Here is a 23,907-nt window from a genome sequence, read left to right on the forward strand (position 1 = left end):
CTTACGTCTTGTTAATGGTCATGCAGTATGCAAGCCGGATGGGGAATTGTGTTCTCTTTAGTGTGAAGGGCAATGCTATGTCCGATGGTGCCAGCTTCAGCCGTGGAATCAGAACTCGCTGTCCGTGTTTGTTTCCGCCAATGATTTCTCCATCCAACACATGGTTGTGTAGTCTTCGAATGCACAGTCTAGTACCGTTGCACAGTCCGCGTCGAATGTCGAAGTTATGGAGGAGCATCATGATTGAACCTACTTTCAGTGAAAGTTTGTGTGGTAGCATTCTAGCTGGAGATATACTGTTGAGGAACTCGATTGGGTAATTGTCTGCTTGTTGATCTTCACAGATAGCTTCATCTGCACTGAGGTATGTTTTTCTTCCCCTTCAATTTTTTTCAGCACCATTTGGTTCAGCTGCAGGATGGCGGTTTCAAACATGTCTTCAGATGCATTAAGCGCCGGTCCAAACACTTCATCAACTATGTTGTCTTGAACAATGTTGCATTTCTTAGAAATATCAATGATGTCGTCTGTAGGGTGTTCGCTGCTTTTTAAAATTCCGTTTCCTAGTTGTAGGAGCCATTCACTGAACTGTGCATCGTTTGCAGCGCGCATATTCGTCGTGAGCTTGGTCGTATGGAAAAGGGGCCACAGATGAGAAGATTTCACACAATTTTCAACAATTCCTGCTCTGGATGTTTTGGGCATTACAGGCAAAACCTGCTTGAAATCACCACCAAGTATGAAGATCTTTCCGGCGAATGGGGTATCACTCTGGCAGATGTCTCTCAACATTATGTTTACAGCATTCAATGCACCCTTTGGCACCATTGAGGCCTCATCAATCACGAAGAGTGTTGTCTGTCGCAGAGTTTCTGCGTGTTTCGACCGTGGAGAAACGTTGCATGTACAGTTGTCCATTATGGGTACTGGGAACTTGAAGAGATTGTGCGCAGTACAGTAAGTCCTCGCTTTTCGCAAGGGTTGCGTTCCTGGAAAACCTTATGATAAGCGAAACTGTGTTAAACAAAACATAGTTTCCCATAGAAACCAATGTGTTAAAGGGGGGATGTGTTTTTGGCTCGGAATTCTTTGGACATCAACACAAATAAACAAAACACACTCCTCGAGTCGTGGCGACTTACCCCGAGGCTGGAGGAACAGAGTTGATTGCGGTGGACAAGTCACACTTGCGGAGTGGCAGAATCGTCCCCCTCTTCACTTGACACTGTGCTGTCACTTTCTTCACCAGCGGGAACGGTCTCTTGGCAGCTGGTTGAAGGAGCATCCTGGATGGTGGATGGAGTTGGTGCTGCATCTTTTGGCTTGAAAAATGCATGGAGAGTGGGCTGGATGGCTTTCTTTTTCTTTGCTGCATAAAGTTCCTTGTAGCAACAAAGGGCATCATTAACAACACAGCTAAAATCAGTGCTCCTTTCAAGATTTGGATCTTGCTCGATAACAAATTCTATGGCACTTTCAAACGAGCTGAGGATTTGGCTGAGGTTTTTCATGGTGAGATGCTCGGATGAAGGTGTCACAGCATCTTCTTCTTCCTCAAGAGCCCACTGCTGTTCCAACTCCATAAGATCTTCATTGCTTAAGGGTTCTGCATGAGACTCCAGTAAGTCATCCACGTCCTCTTCGTCACCTATTCAAAACCAGCCTCCTGCGCCAGGTCTACAATTTGACTTGTAATCAACGGAACATCAGCAAACTCCGTGAAATTATGGTCACACTCAGGCCACACTTTCTTCCACACAGCGTTCATTGTGGAGGCGCTCACCTCCGCTCACGAATCCTTAATGTTTTCCAAAGCCATTTTTATGTTGTATGTTCGCCAAAACTGCTTGATTGATAGCTTGTCCTTATCAGTTTTTTTGATAAGCTGCAGCATGGTATGCTTAACATAATAGGCTTTAAAAGCAGCAATAACTCCCTGATCCATAGGCTGTAAAAGTGAGGTAGTATTTGGTGGTAAAAATACTACCTGCACGTTTTCACACCAGTCTTCCATTTGCTGAGGATGGGCAGGAGCATTGTCTACAAGCAGCAAAGATTTGTTGTCAATGTTGTTCTCCTTGGAGTACTTCTCAACATGATTGGAGAAGTAATTGATCACGTAATCGTGGGTCAATGCCCTAACAAACTACGTGCTTTTTCTTGTATCACAGCAAGACATAAAGGCATGCGACGTTTAGTTTGATCTTCTATCCACACACATAATAAACGCTCCATGTTGTGCAAAGCACCATCTCTCATTCTCGTTAGTGTCGTTGCACTCGAACTGGTCGCAATCTGTGATATTTTCTTTATCTTTGAACGATCGAATGTACAGTCGATGCAGCGATTGCTGCGCGCGGCCGATTTCCATTGTCCCTTCACCTCGTTCATGTCTTTTAATTATATCCAATTTCACCTTCAATGTGACAGCCTTTCGTTGTCTCTTGAAACGAGGTGTGCTCGGCAAAAGACTTGCGGGTCGCTTGGGATTCATACTGGAAGGTATGCAGGCGAGCGTGAAGAGAATACGTAGAGTACAGCATACAGTACATGCGCAGTAAAGTGAAAGTGTGTTTATGCGCATCCTGTGTGATTGTTGTTTTTTGCAGGCAGTTTGAAACGTTTTTTTGCGTTTTTCCTTGCAATGACATTACGATAGGCATAAAATGTTTGCGATAATTGAAAAATTGTTTATTAAAACTAAATTACGAATAATCGAAACCACGATATGCGAACTTCCGGTTAGCGAGGACTTACTGTACGTCCATCCTTCAGAAGATTGGCTGCAATCCCTGTCCATGCACATGCTGCAGTGCGAACATGCTTGCTGTGGAAGTAGGCAAGTAGCGTGTTGTATACAAAGGTTTTTCCACTTCCCCCAGGTCCTTCAATAAAATACAACCGTGGTTTTGTCACATTTTGTTGACGGATTTCTGCTCAATCAAGTATGACTCGATCAACGAACTCTCTTTGCTCGGCATTGAGGGAATCCATCATCTGTTGCACTTGATTGGGGTTTGCGTCTGGTATGGGATCATACTGGACTGCATCAATGTCAACAACTGGTAGATGCAAGTCTGAGTAGTTTACGTTGTTCCACGTGAGAATTTCACTGATTTCTTGGAGGGCTAACTGTTCGCCCTCTTGTTCGCCGACAGTGCGTGCGAAATCTTCGGCGAGCATTGCCTTGTGTCTTTGCCACAATAATGCAGATCATAACGAACAGACTTCGAAGTTGTCTCGGCATCTGAAAAACACTCGCCTCCTCCAATGCTTTGTCCCATTCGGAGTCGTCATCAAGCAAATGAAGTCGTAGGCAGGCGTCTCTGAAGGTCGGCTCAACGACCCCATGTACTGTTTGGAGGTCTTCGTACTTTGTGGGACCGGGAATGGAAAGCAGGAGAAGACGCAGATAATATAACTCCATCTTGTTGGGGTTGACAAAGTACATTCGAGCAATGACTTTTTCTCCGCCTCGTTTCCTCGGTTGCCATTGTGACTTTGATGAATTCCAAACGTACGTGTTTGGGAGGTCAGTGTAACGTATGGCAGTTGGGTGCAAGCTGTTAAATTTGAAAAATGCCGTCAACATAGTGTTTTTAGTGGCAGCATTTGCAACAGCATTCTGTTCCTGGCCTTCACGAAAGTACACCAATTGTTGTTCTGGCAGATGAACTGGTAGACGTATGATAGTGTGCGAATGGCGATGCAGTTTGTATTCAAATCACCTCCAGCATGCCTCTGGGGCACTGAGGTATCTCGCATCCAGGTGGTTTGTGACTTCATCATGGTCGAATGCATTTGCATTCATTTCTAATGTTGCACAATCATGACCTTTGTATATGTATTTAAACAAATATTTTACAGACTTGACGGTTGTGCACGCCTCCATATTGATACGAGCGGAAAACTTCTCGCTGAAATACAGGCTGTATGGAACAAACCACTGGTTATCAACTTCGTATTGTCCAACCTTCATAGTGGTTCCATTATCGTGCCATCGGTACATAGGATATGCATCCATTCTCATGCTTGTTTCGGCCCGAAAAGTCTTCGGATAATCCTTACTGTACGTGCCGTCTGACATACATACAGACTTCGGGTTCAGACCTCCGCAAAGGCCATGTACCATACAAGATCTTATAACTTCGTACAAATGAGGTTCGGTGTTAGCACTCGGGATTTCGGCATTAATTATTTTATCAATATCTTCCGGTACCCTCAATTTGGATTCATGCGAGAGAATTAACAGTAAATGGCAGTGGGGTAATCCTCGTTTCTGAAATTCGATGACATACACGTGTACGCAACAACCACACCAAGCACGTGGCTTTCTGTGATTCTGTCTTTTGACATTCCGGCCATTAAGATAACGCCTTGGCATGATGATTGACGATGTTGAGTAAAAATGTTATGATGTCATGACGTCCTTACGCCTCTCAGCGGTGACGTCACACGTCACCATGTAAACGAATGTAAAACGATAAGTGTTTATTCTGCTTCAGAGTTGAAGTTTGACAATTGCCACTATGTGCGATGCACTCTTGACGCTATTTTCGAGGAGTGGAATTAGTAATTACACCTCTCAGCAGTAACGTTCTGACGACGGACGTAATGGCGTCAGCGAATAACCGATGATGTCATGACGTCCTGACGCCTCTCAGCGGTGAGTCATTCGTCGCCATGTAAACGAATGTAAAACGAAAAGTGTTTATTCTGCTTCAGAGTTGAAGTTTGACAATTGCCACTATGTGCGATGCACTCTTACAGGTACCATGTTTCTTTCAGTCCAGGTTACAGTACCGAGAAAAACGTGACGCGACCGCTAGGAGGAGCACAAAATTGATCCTTCAGTGTCAATATATAGATTCGTGCATACAGGCACCCAATGAGGAGGCACAAGTGGAAGGGTATGATGGTAGAAGAGCAACAATGGCATGAAGAGTGCATAAGAAAATCGTGCTCTCTACGTCATGTAAGATAATATAGGAAGATGAGGATTAGATAATTAGAGAGATAAAAGTTGGTAAACATGCTTTACATTTGTAATGACGAAGGTTATACTTGTTTTCTGAGCTTAGCATAGCAGCAGCAGCAGTAGGCAGAATAGCATATTTTTAGCAAGAGCAGCAAGATAATGAGAGTATAATGAAAGTAGTGATAAATGTTCAGTAATCGATGTTGAATACTCACTAGAAAGGCAAACAGAGTGCGTTTTATGGTCTCCAATCACCAGCCGCCCTGTGTGTTCCTTCTGTTGAACAAGTTGAGCACAAACAAAGAATATAAGCAGCATGTGAATCGAGGAATTTTAAAAAAGCAAACAGAAATTAAGCAAGTAATTCTACTTGCACTGAAAAAAAAAAACATTTTAAAATTATGATTAATTGCCCATTAAGAAATTACTGCTAAACTTGGGAGTGAGGGATTTTGCGAGACATCTTTGCAAAACAAGTAATCAGGGCAGACATTTTTGAGACACAGAAGAAACATGCTTGTGGGGTTTTATAAAATCTGAACAGCATCAAGTGTGACATTAAATGACAAAACAAAATAACTGAAATCAATCGACTGCTCCCACAATGCTCGCCTTTCGCAAAAATCTTCCGACAGATCGACCATCACAATAAACGGCTTGACACTTTCGTCTGGGCACTTGCCTCACCACGGCATGGCTACAGGTGAGAATCTCATCTGCTTGGTCAATTTTTCCAGTTTCCTAATATCAATATTCCTTATGGAAGTACACAGGAGACCTGCTAACATTCAAAAAAGTGCTCTTCGAATAGTTTTTAAGCATATAATTTTGTACACATTTGAATGGGTGGGCATTTTTTTCCCATGCCATTCTACATATGCAGTACTTTTGTACTCCATGATAGAGCGCATCCATGCTAGTTTGATAAAGCATGGCATGCCAAACATCTGCCATCTCTGATCTGTGGGTGGATGCAATCTCTGATTTTTACTTTGAAGGTCATTCAAGGTCAAAAGAGTCAAATGTGACATTTTATCAATTAATGCATTACAGATATTTTCAAAAAAAGAAAAGAAAAAAAAAAACCAATAAAAAAAACCAACCTTTTTCATATAAATAGTTTTGCAAAGTCTATCATATATTGTCATATATTCCGTCTACGATATATCGTCACGTCTGAGGTTCCGTTTACACAATACGCCATATTGCTGGGACCGTTCTTCCCATAAAATGGCCAGTCTTTTACTGCATTTAATTATTATTCTTTAAGATTCCCCAAGGTTGCCTCAATGAGTCAAAAAAAACAACAAATAAATAAATAAATAAATAAATCAATAAAAACCACACACAGGAGGCAGATGGCTGGAACACGTTTTCTTACCTTTTAATGGATGTATTTGTAATGGGGGGGAAAAGGTGCACAAGACACAGTTTGGAACAAACCAAGCGAATCAAAAGACACAGAGAATGGGAACACACAAATTTGTCTACAATCAATCTATAGCAATAAAAGGCAATGTGTGTGTGTGTGTGTGTGTGTGTGTGTGTGTGTGTGTGTGTGTGTGTGTGTGTGTGTGTGTGTGTGTGTGTGTGTGTGTGTGTGTGTGTGTGTGTGTGTGTGTGTGTGTGTGTGTGTGTGTGTCCTCCATAACTCCAAAACCATAACACCCAGCAGCCTGAATATTTCCAATCATATCATGAAAACTCTAAGGAAGTGCAAGAAAATTGGGTGTTTGGGTTAATGAAAACACCCCTTTTGAAGATAACTAACAGCCTTATTTAATTATATCCTTCATCAGGCAATCCTCGGCCACCATGCTGTCTGGGGTCTTGAGGCGTTTCCTTGGTAATCTCGCTGGGGTCTGAAGCTGCCATGTTTTTTTTGGCCTGCTCAACCTTACCTTGACAGGCCACAACTTGGAACAAGCTGTTCATCAGAGCTACAAATCGCTGGGTACATTGCAATGCTTTTAAACGCCTGGAGACGTCAGCGTTCGTTGTTTTATTTAATTTCCGCATATGCGATCATCACGAGTATGGCTTCAACTAAAAAGAATTACAAAATTTAAGCTCCAGAATCGAACTTACAACAGTTCCAACTCCTATAAAAATGTTCATTTATCCAATAAGGACATATTTTGGGCGTCTCCTGGAGGTGTATGTTTAATATGATGGTTCGGTGATTGCCAATTGCAAACCAAGGGAGCCATCTCTTATCGACCGTTTCATTGGAGTACTTGCGTGAATGCTTAAGCCACTTGGCGAGTGCTCTCCAAACTGCTTGTTTGTTCGTTCGTTTCAGGAAAAAGTACACGTGCTTTCAATCTCACATCGATTAGACACACGTTTCCACCTTTGTTGGGTCCTTCGGTGCCATGCGGTGGGTGCCTCGGGAGGTGTCTCATCCACTAAAAATGTGTAATTTTATTTTTTCACAGGATATCACTATGTTTAACCTTTTTGTGTGATCTTTTGTAATCCACCTCTCACTTTGACATTGATACATATTTTTAAAAAAACAATAAAGTCCATCTGACCAGGTGTTCGCCATGTTTGTTCTAGCTGTGAAGGCATAAAGTGTCGATTGACATTTTGTGTTCTGTGGCTTGGTAATTTTGAATTTAATTTCGCTCATTACCCTCTTTAAATCCTCTTTCAAAGAACGCCGTTTCAAGGTAAATATTTGTGTTTGTCGTATTTATTTACTTGATGTGTGCATACATTTGCACATGTGTGTGTATGTATATAAACTGTATTACTCCAATGGCACTTGGCACCGTTGTGTGTGTTATTGGTCGTTGGTTGTTATCTCCATGTAGGGGTTCCAGAAAGTGGAATGGAGCCCCTCTCAGGTCTCAAAGTATCCACATCCATATGAGTGTGTGTTTGTGTAAGTTGCAGTTGTCTGCCATCTCCACATGTGGGTAGGTTTCAGGAGGTGAAACTGAGACCATCCAGGTGTGTGTGTGTGTGTGTGTGTGTGTGTGTGTGTGTGTGTGTGTGTGTGTGTGTGTGTGTGTGTGTGTGTGTGTGTGTGTGTGTGTTTGTGTGTGTTGTTGTTGTTGATTGGTATCTTCATATGTGACTTTCACAATGTGGAATCGAGTCCTCCCAAAGTGGGCTCAAAGCATTCACCTTCATTTCGGTAAGGGGTCACGATTCATGGACCAAGCTGTGAAGTTTTCTGTTCTCAAAGTTTTGTGCTGAGGGCTCTCTTTAGGATCGTCACTGAGCCCAGGACAGCTTCCAACTGCAGTTTTTTGTAGTAATATTCCCAGGGATGGTTTTTAATATCTCTGTGGGGTTCTTTATCATCATTCCCAGAGCTGCAATCATCACTTGTAGCACTTTGGCATTCTTCAGTTTCCAGGATCTTTTTGCTTCATTCTTGAGGTCTTGGTATTTTATTTGGTCATTTTGTTGATGTCTGCATTGTTTAGTCTAACATTACTAGTATTAACACCTCAATTAGCAATACTCTCTTCTCTTTTTTTATACCTCAGTAATGATATCTGGTTGCAATGCTTTGTTTTCGATTTTGTCGCTCGATGGGATCATTCGGTTGCACATGAGCGGTACTTCTATGTTTTCAGTGATTGCTTTTGGTTCATGTTCCCACAAATTTTCTGGAACTGGGATATCAAAGTTTTTGCACATTTGCCAGTGCTTAACATTACAAACTTTGTTGTGTCATCATGTGTACAGCTATTCTGTAATGAGATTTTTTTTTAAAAATTTGTGTTCAGTCATTAAGCACAACATATTGTTGTGGTTACCAAATTCGCAAACCACCATTCAGGTCCCTTAGGTGAGGTATCTCGGTAAGTACATGTGTAGTTCGGCCCAAACCCGTTGTCTAGTGGGAATACATGTCATTTATGCGTGCTGCGACTCTTCAGGATAGCCGTTTTTCTTTTACTATCTTTAATTTGGACCAACCGCCATGATTACCACAACGCCGCTTCACCACAACCGCCACGACCTTCACGTCACACCTCGCAACCGTCGCATCGCCACCGTTCTTGCGCCGCCTGTGGGTACCGGTGTTGGACTCGTGCAGGGCGCGCGCCGAACAGCGTGTACAAAATCACGGATTTTGTGCTTCAAAAACGGATCAAAAACGACACACGCCCACTTTTTGCCGTCCAATCGGTGAGCGAGGGGCGATTTGGCCCCGCCTCCAGGGCGTTGGAGTGCGATCGATATATGCAAATTTATGGATCAAAAAGCATTCACGCCCACTTTTTCTCGGGCCAATGGGGAGCGAGGTGAAAGGTCGAAGGGAGGGGGTCAAAGATGAGAGGGCGAAGCTACGGGGCTGATAAAAAGCGACCGTGTTCGTCAGTCCAGAGAGTAGGAGAGTCGAGAGGGAACAGAGAGTCAAGACTTCGCGGGCGGTGGAGTTGGCAAGAAGGAGCTGGGCGTCGTGTGCGTTGGAGTCGGAGCGGAGGGGACGGAGCTGTGGAGAGGCGGCGAGGGCAGACGAGGGGGTGCTCGCGTCGTGCAGGGAGCTGCACCCCAGGGAGGCCGACAGCGCGACCTGGCCGAGGTGGAGACGCTCGTTGCGGGGCAATAAAAATCCTCTATACCCCGAGCATCAGCAACCCCTCCTGTTTCCCCCCCGCGCTGAGACAGTGCGACCAAGGGGGGCCCCTTTCCCACCCCCTACCAGACACTGTCCGCGAGGCCCGCGGAGTTGAGGCACCACCGCCGCTCCGCGTCTCATCAGACGGGTAGGCCGACCCGGTCTCGGCCTCAGGCCCGCCTCATCCTTGAGGGTATTCTTTCCTTGGTTTTGGGTATGTGTTGTCGGCGCCGTCTGTGAAGTAAAATTGTATAAGTGTTGCCGTGTGCTCGGTAGTCGGTATTAGCTCTGCATTGTGTCTTCTCTTTTATATTTGCTTTTTGTGTAAATTGCATTGTGTTTTTCTTTTTTGTGTGCATTTGGTGGAATTGTATATGTGTGCTTCCCGTGTGCCGCGAATAAATGTGCTTTGTGTTGAACGGTTTCCCGCTTCGCTTCGTCATTTCTCCCATTGAATCCTCATCTTGCTTCACGTAAAGGGTTGGTAGTGGGCTGAATACGCCCGATAATTAATCGAACCGTCGAGGTCGACGATAACACCGCTCGGTTATTCTGATAGTACGGAACGGGTCGCTTAAGTGGCCCGTGTCCGAAGTCGACCTGCGGCGAGGTGCGATCGCCCAGTCTACCCTCCGCGTGGGTACTTAGGTAGGTCGAATTTGGCGAGCAACCCTATCCCACGCGGGGGCTGATTGGATCGATCGCGGTGAGACCGAAAGGTCCACCCGTGACTGGTTCCCGGCGTTAGTCCGAGAGGGTCACGACTGGATTGTCCGTCCGGTGGGCGACGTGCCGCGATTCGAGTTACGTGGCCGTCAGCACGCCGGCGGGCGCGAATCCGCAACAATATCATTCTCTTTTCCAATGCCAACACCTCTCTCTCTCATATCTCTCTATATCTCTCTCTCTCTCCCCTCCTTCACACCCCGTCAGCGAAGTGACGGGTTGTAGTTGATAATCATAAATATACCCTGCTAAGCCACCAACAATACCAATTCACAAAAAGAACAATGGGTCAAGCGAGGTCTTGGATGGCACAAAGTGACTGGTATATGCAGGTCACTGGCGCACAGGCAAAGTGCTGCTCAGAAATGATCCGGTCGTAGCCAGAAGATGATGTGGTGGAAGACCAAGAAAGAAAAGATGGCGGCCAAACAGAGGTCAGGAAGAGAGGATTGATGGCTTAAGGTTCAGCTCCAGCCTCCAACCCTCCGTGCGTGTCCAGCTCCAGTCCTCTGTCCCAACCTCCTTCCACCACCCAGGCTTCTGGCCCGCCTGACAACACTTCTCTGTCTACCCTATCAAGAAATTACATATGCTGCCTCCTCAGCATCACATGTAACAAACAACTTACTCTGACAGATCCCTGTTGCATGGCAATCTAACCTACTTGAAACATAGAGACCATGTTACACTTACCACAGCCTAGGTATGGATCCACCCCACCCCCCCTGAAACCCAGAAATGCTTCTTGGAGAGAACAAGTTCGAATTGTGAACATACCCCATGTGAGTTCATTCGTACAACTCTCAGGTGAGCGATAGCATGGACGACAGATAGTTTTGAAATTTGAGATTTTCATCGCATCAGAAAAGGAAACCAGAACACCTCACAAGAGGGAGGTGAGTTTCATATCATCATTTTAGACTTAATTTTGCGTTGGGCATCACCCAGTGCATTTAATTATTTTGTTTTAATAACAATTTTAAGAAAATGGGCCGAAAGGGCCGTTTCTCGGCCCAAAGGGCCGGAATCGCACTTTGGGCTCAGTTAATGCTTGGGAAATGGTCTCTAGAATATACCTATCAAGTTTGGTTTGGTTCTGTCCACGAATAATGGAGAAATAGACGTTCAAATGAACTGTACACAAGAAAAGAGAGAATGCGAGCGGCGCTTAGACCCCGTGGGGTGGAAGACCCCACGGGATAAAAAAAAATATTCAGTAAAAGTTGCTTCAAATTAATCCACAACTACAGGAAAAATATAAATTTTTCACTTAGAAGAAAATAAATAAATAAAATATCGAACCCAAGCGGTCAAAAGGCAACTGACCGCTGCCTCCCGAAAAAATAATTTCTTTGCTGTTAAGAAATACACAACCTCACATTTTTGAGCTCTTACATCCAGCACAAGAATAAAAGGCCTCCTTTTTTATATCATGGTATTTTTTACCACAGGCTTCTGCTTGTATGATACGTTTAATAAAACGTGCATTAAAACATGATGATATAAAGCCATTGCACACACTTTCATGATGAAAACCCATTATATTTTGAATCGACAAGAGTAGTTATTTTATTTCATGCATTTTTAGAGCACCATCTCTTGGTGACAAGTGGAAATTCGTTCAAACTACATCTATTGACATATTAATTAACAGATTATAATTTTGGACTTATAAATGAACACCATTATTGTTTGTAGATCATAGTTTATTCATAAATAGGAATTATTTTAAATAATTTATTCATGCTTTGTTTACAAAATAAATATGTGGTGAAGTCTTGTGTTATTGCCTTGTAAAGTTGATGATACTACATCATGTTAATGTTGCATATCTCATCAATAATGATGATGATGACACAAGGCTCATGATGAGAATAATGACAATGATAATAGTTGTCATAGAATAATAATAATGAATGCTCGTTTGATCAATGAAGCATATTTTCTCCTCACGAAATACTCATATGTTGTGATTGCAAAAAAACAAAACAAAAAAACGTCATGTCGATTACCAAATCATGACCACAGGTCAAGTAACCCCAGTTACCCTCAGCTCAAGAAGCACTGCGCAGTTACACTATTCTCATCACTGACAATGCAGCATATCAATGTCTGTATTCGTCATCCTGATATTTGATTCATTTGGAACATTAAATGCAATGACATGGATCTTAAGAATCTTGCAGAATGTGTAACTCAGCACTTTCAAGAAGGTAAAGATGAAAAACAAGAACTTTATACAGCTGTAGACAAGTTGGCACAGATGTTTAGTGATTAAAAGTTCAGTGGATGCAGAAAGGACTTTCATGAAGAACACTGTGAAACAATCAAACTTCAGGCTCTGGATAACATACATGAGAATGGTGGAAATCCTTATGGACTTCATTGAGCTCAGCAAGATGGGGAATGGCATCTACATCTGTCATCATTTGCTGCAATGTTGCCATGGCGAACAATCTAAGATCAGACAAATTATGCATATGGGACCATGGCTGACCGATATGAAAGGGCCATCAGAGACTGTTGCTCTTGCACCCTCTCTGAAAATGTTGCAGTAACTTGGATGATAGCTGGTACATCCAAGAAAAACGAAAATGTTATCCCTACATATTGTTACGTATTCGCGCCCGCCGGCGTGCGATCGGCCACGCACCTCTAGTCACAACCGCATCGCCCACCGGTCGGACAATTCAGTCATGACTTTCTGGAGCTAACGCCGGAAACCAGTCAAAGGTGAGCTTTTAACCTCACCACAGCCCAGTCCGTATTCTACCCACGCGAAATAGAGTCACTCGCCGAATATTGATATACCTAAGTACTCGCGCGAGTAACCTAGCGAGGGGCCGCACCTCGGCACAGGTCGGCTTGGGACACGAACCGCTGAAGCAGTCCGTTCCGTTCTACAGCGATAACCGAGCGGGTATTATCGCCGACCTCGCCGGATCCGATTCTATTTAACGGGTATTTCAAAACCCAACTAATTATTCCACGATGCAAGATGGCATTTCCAATAGGGGAAAGAGGATGCAACGAACGGGATACATTTGAACCAAGCACACGTATATACAGCCAAGGCAGTCATGCAATATTCAGGCGAGAAGCAAAAGCAATACAACCGAATACGATTATTATTTAGTCACTTACTCAGTTCTAACTTGTCGGACACGGCGCCACCAACATTCACTCAAAAACCCAAAATAAACACAAGAAAAGACCCCCTCACAGACAATGGGGTCAGGCTGGACCACTTGGGTCTTTATGACACGGGACCTGGGAGACCGAACTGGTCCCGCGAGACCGTGGCAGGTTACCTGCCCCCCTCGGTGGTCGGCGAGTCGCGTCGCCCCGTCCCCATGGTAGCTTGCCTGGCCGTGCCTAATCCCGGCCTCTCGCGTGGCCGGCGAGCTCCCTCCGGCGCTCCTCGCACGGACGCGCAAGATCATGCCACCCAGCCGGCAGAGCTGCGCCTCCAGTCCGCGTCTCCGGTGCATCGCCGGACTTTCTACCGTCCCACGCCTCCAACGAACAGGTCGCTCCACAGGACCAAGAGCGCATGAACCACAGGACCAAGAGCCAGGAGAGCGATGAACCACCAGACGGCAAAACCACCAAAGACCAAAGACTTGACGACCACCACACGAAAGACAAGACCTCGAGTCTCATGCGGCCTTATATAACTCGGGGCTCCGCCCTTCGCCCCTCCCCGTTTTTGGCTCCACCCTCCTCTGAGCCTTCGAGAGGTTTCTCGAAAAGGGGCATTTCTCAACTCCGACCGCCTCACTCCTCGTATCCACCAATCGCGAGCGAGCCGCCTCGCCCTTCTCGTCACACCAGCCTCGGAGAAAAAAAGGCGGGAGAAACCCACATGCACCATTGGAGGTTTCTTTTCCTCGTTCTTTGACGCCCGCGTTCTCGGACCCCTTTTGAACGCGGAAAGGGTCGTAGCGTGGTCTGTGGAGGATGGCGCTTGCAAGCTGGCGTAGTGGCGAAGATAGTTAAATGGTGGTGGTGTTGTTGTGGCGATCGTAGCGTGGTTGGCGTTGTGGCATAGTTGGTGGTGGTTGTGTTGTTGACGTTGTGGTTTGTTGTAATGGTGGGCGAGATATGTCGGTTCAAAATAACGATAGAAAAAGAAAAACACTATCTCAAAGGGTCACAGCCCGGTGAACACGAATAATTCCCTTGAAACAACGGTGAGGAAACCTATTCTGAACATAAACTTAGCGGCATAACTGATCTGAGGACCTTTATGGTGTTCTGCAAATTTCCACAGCCGTAACAATATAATCAGGAAGACACTTGCACAGATCATAAAGGAGAACCTGATCAGCTTCAATGCTTTGAACAGTTGTGATTCCACATCATTCTTCTGAAGTCATGGGAAGAAGTCTTGCAGGAAAACTTTCCAAGAACACGCCGACTTTGTCAGTGGTATAGGTCATGATGGAGCACTCGCTCAGCTTGAGAAGTTTGTGTGTCAACTTGATCGCATTCCTCATACAGCAGCCATCGATCAAGCTCGGATCGCTGATCTTTGAAAAAGCTAACAAGTGTCTGGACATGCGCCCACTGACGAGAGATTCTTGGAACTGCATGTTGCACCTGGGAAAAGATATTATTTGGGGATACCAACAGGTGATGGACATCACACACCCTACTGACATCTTCCTGGGGTAAAGAGAGTCGGCATCTCAACAAGCTGTATGAAGATGACCCTCCAATTCCAGATGTTTGTCTCGAACCAATGACATGGACATGTAAATCAAAGCATACCAAAGCAAGCCGCAAATGTTTCAGGAAAGACTGGAAGTGTATCCCTGCATGTGGTTGCAATGCGACTTACTGTAGCAATCCAGTTGGTGAGCAAGTTTTCATTCTACTTGTAGTCAAACTTCTCTGTATGTGTCAATATATTACTGGAGATGTGACAGTAGCCAAATGAATACAATTTCCAAATGGACATTGATATGCTGCACTGTCAATGATAATAACAGTGATAAGAATAGCGTAACTACATTGTGTTTCCTGAGCTGAGGGTAATTTGCATCATTTGACCCGTGGACATGATTTGGTAAGCTACATGACGTTCCGTCTCTATTGCAATCACAACACATGAGTATTTATTGAGAAGTTATGCTGCGTTGTTGATCAAAGGACGATTAGTTATTATTTCACTGTTATCGTTATTTTCATCATTATATGTCATTATTGACTAGATATGCAACAACGGTGGCAGACTTGGTGGAATAATGGTTTGTGTATCCGCTCTGAGTCTGGGAGGTCGGTGGCTCGAACCTCGGTCGAGTCATACCAAAGGCTTTAAAAATGGTACGTGCTGCTTCCTTGCTTGATGCTCGGCATTAAAAATAATAATAATAATAAATAATAATAATAAAAATTACCCCCGTGTGAGGGGTGACGGTCATCTCTATAATACCACAAGTTCTCAATGTTCAGTTATGACCGAAGACAACTGCGCAGCTCGAACTGCGCAGTTTGGTTAAAGATGACTCGGCATTTTGGCGCACGCGCACAAAATTATATTTTGAAAATAAATGTTGACGTTTACATTTGGGGTTTTGAAACTTTTGCACCTTCGGCAGAAAATGTATAAATATAGAAGGCTAAAAATGTTTTATATTTATATTTCATTTCTCCTTCCTTCCTTCTTTGCGAATCACATCGGCGTTTTTGGCTATCTTCCAGATCACGTGACGATCAAACGGGAAGGAAATTCAAAAATCTGTCCTGTTAGATACAAGATAATATTTTTTACTATCGTAATCAATAAACAGTTGCCGAATATCTTGTAGAATGGCAGACTAGAAAGGTTTTGAAAATGGCGATTTTTATAACTTAAGTGACCTCGTGACCTTGACCCTGACCTTGAACCTGGACAAAAGTTATATCGTTGTGCAACACTCATCGACCTCCACCCACATACTAAGGTTCATCAAGATCGGAAAGAAAAATTGTTGACGGACGGACGTACGGACATTTGGTCCGGCTTTATTTGGTCATCTCGCGAGAGATGACCTAATAAAAATAGTACGGAAAATAATCCCCAAAAATACCCATCCATGTGGAGGAAATTCCTCCTTCATTGCCCCGCAGAGTGCGGAGAGAAAAGCAATGTCATAAAGATGATGTCACTGGTACCCAGAGTACTCTTGGAAGTGACAACTTTCCCTGGTCTCAGCAGCTGTGTTTGTATGGTCAAGTCTAGTGTTATCTCTGTTTGCGTGAGTGTGTATGTGTATTCTGTCATAGCTCCTCCATAAACCTTGGAGACTGTTAAAATAAATAAAAATTAACATTATGCATACAATTTGTATCAACTTTACAAGGCTAGAACACAAAACTTAACACAATGTTGTTTTCCTGAGCAAAGCACTATTTATTTAGGTTTACAGCTTATGACAAAACAATGAAGTACAAACAATAATCATGCTCATTTATAAACACAAAATTATAATATGTAGACTTTGGTGTCATCATTTATGTTTTGATGCACACACAAAAAAAAAAAAAAACGGCTTTAACAACCCTAAAATCATCCCACAGGTACAAAATCCTTATGGACTTCATTGAGACATACTAGTGTAATAGATAGTAAAAAAAAAATCGTGCAAATTATGATACAAGCATCAAATTTGGCATTTCTGTTCTGCAGGGCTTTCTGATCAAATCTGCCTGATTGGCCATTTGAAAATCCAAATTTTGAAAAATTTGAAGAAAAAAAAAAATTGAAGTCACAGCTGGCTGAAATCCTTGAAGCGCAAGTGAACATCCCAGACAGAGAACCAAGGGGAAATGCAGTCATCATTGATGGCTCAGCACTTATCAATGCCCTACCTCCACGCACTTCAAAGATATTTGATGACTATGCTAAAGAAGACATCATCCCAAAGGTGGAATCCGATGGTGCCAGGCACGAGAGGGTGGACGTAGTGTTTGATGTGTACAAGAAGTCAAGTCTGAAGTCCGAGGCAAGGTTGAAAAGGGGGCAAGGAATCAGAAGAACAGTGACAGGAACCATTAAGACCCCAAGTAACTGGAGAAGCTTTCTTCGAGATGACAGCAACAAGACTGAGCTGTTTCACTTCCTTGCGGAAAAGATGTGTGAAGCACAGACGACAAGCACAGTCATTATCACAAAAGGAGAAGATGCCATTAGCAACACAATGAAGTCACTGGATGCTGTGTCTCCATGTTGTCATGAAGAAGCTGACACTAAAATATTTGTACATGCCAGGGATGCAACGACGGATGGAAGTAAGTCCATTATCATTAAGGCTAATGACACGGATGTACTAGTCATAGCAATATCTGTACTGCCATCCTTGCATGAACTCGGTCTTGAGAACATGTGGATTGCCTTTGGCCAAGGAGCCAAGGCACGATGGATTCCAGTCCATGAGGTAGTTTCTGCAATAGGGCCTGAGAAAGCTAGAGGGATCCCATACTTCCATGCGTTCACTGGATGTGACGTCGTGTCTGCCTTCCGCGGTAAAGGGAAGAAAACTGCATGGCAGACTTGGAACGTCTTTGATGATGTTTCTGAAACATTCACCAATCTCAGCCAGCATCCAACATTGATTCGTAATCTTGTCTTTTTTGAAGTTATTTTTTTTTCTTCAAATTTTTCAAAATTTTGATTTTCAAATGGCCAATCAGGCAGATTTGATTATAATCCCCTGGAGAACAAATGTGCCAAATTTGATGCTTGTATCATTTGCACGATTCCTCTCAAAAATTGCTGTTATCTGCCCCACTATACCTCGAGACAGAATAGCCGAGAGGTATGTACACTTGCCTCTAAGCTGTCGAGCCTGGGTTTGAATCCCGACCCAGCTCGAAACTGTCATCCCAGTGTTTTACAGGCACGGTGATTCATTAATGCGTGTGCTGTCCCTTGGGTAGACGTTAAGCTGGGGCTGACATTAGTTGGTGGAAGTAAAAAAAAAATCCCATGGTGTCCGCAAAGAGCAAGCAAGCTATAGTCAGCACTGTGAAAAAAAAAAATACATAAATTCATGCCCAAACCACTGCTGGGAAGGTAATGGCAAGCCATCCAGTATAACCCTTGCTCAGGAAGCTGCTTCAGCAGCACCAACACTCTGTGAAGACAGAGTATGGTACATGAGAGAGAGAGAGAGAGAGAGAGAGAGAGAGAAAGAAAATCATATTCCACACCTTTTATTAAACATATCATATCTTATGTGTCTGCCAATATATAAATCGATAAAAAAATGCCTTTTGACCTTGAAAATGAGCGATGACCTTCAATGGAAAACTTAGAGATGCCATCTGCCCATCTCATATGTGGCATCCCATGTCCTATTAATAGAGCATGGTTAATTGCTATTAACAGAGAAGCGGTGTCCTTTGGGCAAACAAAAGTTATTGGCAGGCCAACTAACATGGGTGTGTTTTGTTATTGCCTTGCCTGTGATATTTGGGTGCATGCTTTTATGAGCCTTCCACGATGTAAAAGGAAATAAAGAAATAAAATCAAAGACCTTCCAAACAAGAATGCAAGGAGCAAAATAAAAATTAGTCCCTGGATTTCAATCGTTGGACTTGGCAATGTGCATCCCTCCTAGAATTCCCTCCTATGTGTGCATGCCTCCGAGAAAAGCTACAGGAATCATAAGGACTCATCATGGACCTCTACTCTCACAGAAGGGAGAATGCTGGCATTTTTGTGTTATACCACTATCATGTATTTTTTTATGAATATAGTGCCACTTTGCCATTCGTGTCGTCGCCAGGCCTTAGGCCTGACACATCATCTCGACTTGCAGGTTACCATGTTCGTTCTACTTCTCGTTCATTCATTCCCTTGTATATTGTGTCCAATTGTTCACCCACTGTTAGTTTGTTTCCTTTGTACCCCATGTTCCTCTGTCACCTCACGATTCCATGAGCTTCGATATTCTTTCGAAAAGAAGTGCTCTTCAGAGCAGAAACAAGTGAGTGCAGCCGTAGATTTCACTGACTTTTTAGGGGGTTATAATTTTAGGTGGTCAAGTGCACTACAAGCAAGATTTACGAGCTCCTTAAAAAGGTCTTAAAATAGCATCATTCTAACTTTCATTCCCCTACCTCACTGCTGTTGGCTTTTACTGACAATGGCAATGTCCCCCCCCCCCCCCAAGTAATTTTCTACCTTTGCACATCCCATATTACCCCATTCCCTATGACACAATTGGCAGTACGTCAAAGCAATCACATATTCGCCATTTTCTTCTTGCACGAGCACATATTGAAACTCGAAGGACACTCGATGGAGCGCATATCTCTGCCACGTCATGCCTGATCCACGAGAACATATCTGGCACAATACATTTTTGAAATATCATGCAATACTGTACTATATCGTTTTTGGCCCTATCGCCAAATGGTGAAGAATAATTTTAAAAATTAAATAATTATCGTATCCACATTCAGGTGTTCACCAAAATTGAATCAGTTCGTCCTTGTCACACACCGAACCTGTCCACAATTTTATCCGGATCTCTCAATGTTGAAGAATCGCTTTAAAAAATTGTCAGATCTGGATCTGGATCTTCACCAAAATTGAATCAATTCTTCCTTGTCACAGACCGAAAATGTCCACAAAGTTACATCCTAATGCGTCGACAACTTTTTGAGATATCGTGCTATATTTCGTTTTTGGCCCTGTCTCTCAATGGTGAAGAATCACTTTAAAAACTATAGTAGCCGGATCTGGATCCGCATAATCACCAAAATCTAATCAGTTCGTCCTTGTCACACACCGAACCTGTCCACAACCTTTTGAGATATCCTGCACACAAACAAACAGATAGAAGGGGTGAAACATAACCTCCACCTTCGGTGGTGGAGATAAAAATGCATTGCACTATGCCTCAATATTTCAACTTAAAACCATCAAGATTGTCGATTTTTAAAGGTAGACATGAATAGCTCGGAACAATGTAGAAACATCCCGAGGTTCTCACACCCACCTTCTCTGCTCCCATGAGCTTAAGGAATTTTTGTTTGCGTTTGTTATCACCAAGATCGACACTTTCCCAATTCCCAGATGCCTGAAACACACACAATCAAAGAAACGAAATGTAAATTATAATCTATTCTTCGAAGTATCAGACGACATATGAAACAAACAAAAAACATTTTCACAACAAAAGTACAAATCAAAACAAGATGGAGCATTTGACAATGCTGGGCCTTGCCAGGATATTTCCATTCTAGTAGATCTGAGAAGGAATATGTAAAAGTCGATCGATGTGCAGACTGACACAGATTATAATATCCTCTCCTATCCCTTTAGCAATGAGTGGGTGTGGCTTAATTAATATATATATATATATAGTATACTAGTAGGGGTACCAGGAGTTGCCCGAGGCTGGCCTAATCCTGTTGGCATTTTGAAGAAATTTTGTAGGGGTGTAAAACACTTCCCTATAGCCACGAAGGAATGGGGTTGGTAATCATTTAATATATTACCTTTCACATAGCTACAAAGGTTTAGGCACGGTAGTGGATAGAGAAATTTAAAATAAATAAATAAAATCGAACTTTGTTTTTAAAAACCTTCAACATTTTTATGTGCCTAAAACACTCCCAGGCACTCACTGGTGAACCTCTGTTCAGCGATGAGAAAAATGGCAACTGACTGACTTTTTGTGCGTGACACACACATAACACACACCTTCCTGCTTTTTGAAGTATTTGACGTCGATTACTGACATATCTGATGCTTGGGAAAAGTTCCCAGATCATGTCATGTACATATTGCAATCGTGACTATTGGCACAGGTCCAGCATTCAGGATCGGAAAGGTAATTTTTGGTTCAATTTATCCTGCTTGACCACAACCCACCTCGTAACTGGTGATCAGCAGCACAGAGACAATGTGTTTGTGTGGAAGACGATGCTTAATGATCACAGCTCCTGCAGCATATGCAACTCTATCTGTATCTTGCTACCTCACAAAAGTTAGGGAACTGGGGGTATATATATTAAATACAACCAATCACTTTGCTGATGGGGGTATTGGGGGAGAGGGGAGAGGGGAGAGGGGAGAGGGCAGAGAGAGGAGAGAGGGGAGAGGGCAGAGAGAGGAGAGAGGGGAGAGGGCAGAGAGAGGAGAGAGGGGAGAGGGCAGAGAGAGGAGAGAGAGGAGAGAGGTGAGAGGGCAGAGAGAGGAGAGAGGGGAGAGGGCAGAGAGAGGAGAGAGGGAGAGGGCAGAGAGAGGAGAGAGGGGAGAGGGCAGAGAGAGGAGAGAGGGGAGAGGGCGGAGAGAGGGGGAGAGGGCGGAGAGAGGGGGGAGAGGGCGGAGAGAGGGGGAGAGGGCGGAGAGAGGGGGAGAGGGCGGAGAGAGGGGGAGAGGGCGGAGAGAGGGGGAGAGGGCGGAGAGAGGGGGGAGAGGGCGGAGAGAGGGGAGAGGGCGGAGAGAGGGGGAGAGGGCGGAGAGAGGGGAGAGGGCGGAGAGAGGGGGGAGAGGGCGGAGAGAGGGCGGAGAGAGGGGAGAGGGCGGAGAGAGGGGAGAGGGCGGAGAGAGGGGAGAGGGCGGAGAGAGGGGGAGAGGGCGGAGAGAGGGGGGAGAGGGCGGAGAGAGGGGGGAGAGGGGGAGAGAGGGCGGAGAGAGGGGGAGAGAGGGCGGAGAGAGGGGGAGAGGGCGGAGAGAGGGGGAGAGGGCGGAGAGAGGGGGAGAGGGCGGAGAGAGGGGGGAGAGGGCGGAGAGAGGGGGAGAGGGCGGAGAGAGGGGGAGAGGGCGGAGAGAGGGGGAGAGAGGCGGAGAGAGGGGGAGAGGGCGGAGAGAGGGGGGAGAGGGCGGAGAGAGGGGGAGAGGGCGGAGAGAGGGCGGAGAGAGGGGGAGAGGGCGGAGAGAGGGGGGAGAGGGCGGAGAGAGGGGGAGAGGGCGGAGAGAGGGGGAGAGGGCGGAGAGAGGGGGAGAGGGCGGAGAGAGGGGGAGAGGGGGAGAGAGGGCGGAGAGAGGGGGAGAGAGGGCGGAGAGAGGGGGGGGGAGGGCGGAGAGAGGGGGGAGGGCGGAGAGAGGGGGGGAGGGCGGAGAGAGGGGGGAGGGCGGAGAGAGGGGGGAGGGCGGAGAGAGGAGATAGAGAGGAGATAGAGAGGAGATAGAGAGGAGATAGAGAGGAGATAGAGAGGAGAGAGAGAGGAGATAGAGAGGAGATAGAGAGGAGATAGAGAGGAGAGAGAGAGGAGAGAGAGAGGAGATAGAGAGGAGAGAGAGAGGAGATAGAGAGGAGAGAGAGAGGAGAGAGAGAGGAGAGAGAGGAGATAGAGAGGAGAGAGAGAGGAGAGAGAGAGAGGGAGAGAGCGAGAAAGAGAGAAAGAGAGAGAGAGAGAGAGAGAGAGAGAGAGAGAGAGAGGGTGAGAGCGAGAGAGAGAGAGAGAGGAGAGAGGGGAGAGAGAGAGGAGAGAGAGGGGAGAGAGAGGGGAGAGAAGAGAGAAGAGAGAAGAGAGGAGAGAGAGAGGGGAGAGAGAGGGGAGAGAAGAGAGAAGAGAGAAGAGAGGAGAGAGAGAGAGAAGAGAGAAGAGAGAAGAGAGAAGAGAGAAGAGAGAAGAGAGAAGAGAGAAGAGAGAAGAGAGAAGAGAGAAGAGAGAAGAGAGAAGAGAGAAGAGAGAAGAGAGAAGAGAGAAGAGAGAAGAGAGAAGAGAGAAGAGAGAAGAGAGAAGAGAGAAGAGAGAAGAGAGAAGAGAGAAGAGAGAGGAGAGAGGAGAAAGAGAGAAGAGAGAAGAGAGAAGAGAGAAGAGAGAAGAGAGAAGAGAGAAGAGAGAGAAGAGAGAAGAGAGAAAAGAGAGAAGAGAGAAGAGAGAAGAGAGAAGAGAGAAGAGAAAAGAGAAAAGAGAAAAGAGAAAAGAGAAAAGAGAAAAGAGAGAAAGAGAGAGAGAGAGAGAGAGAAAGAGAAAGAGAAAGAGAAAGAGAAAGAGAAAGAGAGAGAGAGAGAGAGAGAGAGAGAGAGAGAGAGAGAGAGAGAGAGAGAGAGGGAGGAGGGGAGAGAGGGAGGAGGGGAGAGAGGGAGGAGGGGAGAGAGGGAGGAGGGGAGAGAGGGAGGAGGGGAGAGAGGGAGGAGGGGAGAGATAGAGGGAGGAGGAGAGAGATAGAGGGAGGAGGAGAGAGAGGGAGGAGGGGAGAGATAGAGGGAGGAGGAGAGAGAGGGAGGAGGGGAGAGATAGAGGGAGGAGGAGAGAGAGGGAGGAGGGGAGAGATAGAGGGAGGAGGAGAGAGAGGGAGGAGGGGAGAGATAGAGGGAGGGGGAGAGAGAGGAAGGAGGGGAGAGAGAGGAAGGAGGGGAGAGAGAGGAAGGAGGGGAGAGAGAGAGAGGAAAAAAATTTTAAAAAGAAAGAAAAAGAGAGAGAAAGGTGAGAGGTGGGGTTAGGAAAGAGATGTTATGTTGTTATTTTATGCTTATGCCTCGCACACTCACAAAAAAAAAAAAATACATGTCAGAATAGCTTTACTCACGACAGAGTTTGTAAAGTATTCCACTGGCACATCTGCAAAAATTTTGATATCCCACTTCCAGAAAATGTCAGAACATGAACCAAAAGCATGGACTGAAAACATGGAAGTACCACTCATGTACAACCTAATGATCCCTTC

General features: G+C 44.9%; 1 protein-coding gene across 2 annotated transcripts in view; it reads right to left on the reverse strand.

Moving 5' to 3' along the window:
* C17H11orf58 (chromosome 17 C11orf58 homolog) overlaps positions 1-23,907 on the reverse strand; it is a 34,310-nt gene that overhangs the window by 3,258 nt on the left and 7,145 nt on the right. Inside the window, exons 2-3 of one of the 2 annotated variants that reach the window (XM_085860889.1) lie at positions 20,282-20,362; positions 5,194-5,254 (exon numbers count right to left, since the gene is read on the reverse strand). In XM_085860889.1, the coding sequence (XP_085717015.1) occupies positions 5,194-5,254; positions 20,282-20,362 (142 nt within the window). The remainder of the gene's footprint in view (positions 1-5,193; positions 5,255-20,281; positions 20,363-23,907) is intronic. The other variant, XM_085860890.1, reaches the window with a different exon arrangement.

This window comes from Eptatretus burgeri, chromosome 17, assembly GCF_056783735.1.
Source record: "Eptatretus burgeri isolate ZD-2024b chromosome 17, Ebu_testis_v1, whole genome shotgun sequence".
Classification (NCBI taxonomy): Eukaryota; Metazoa; Chordata; class Myxini; order Myxiniformes; family Myxinidae; genus Eptatretus; species Eptatretus burgeri.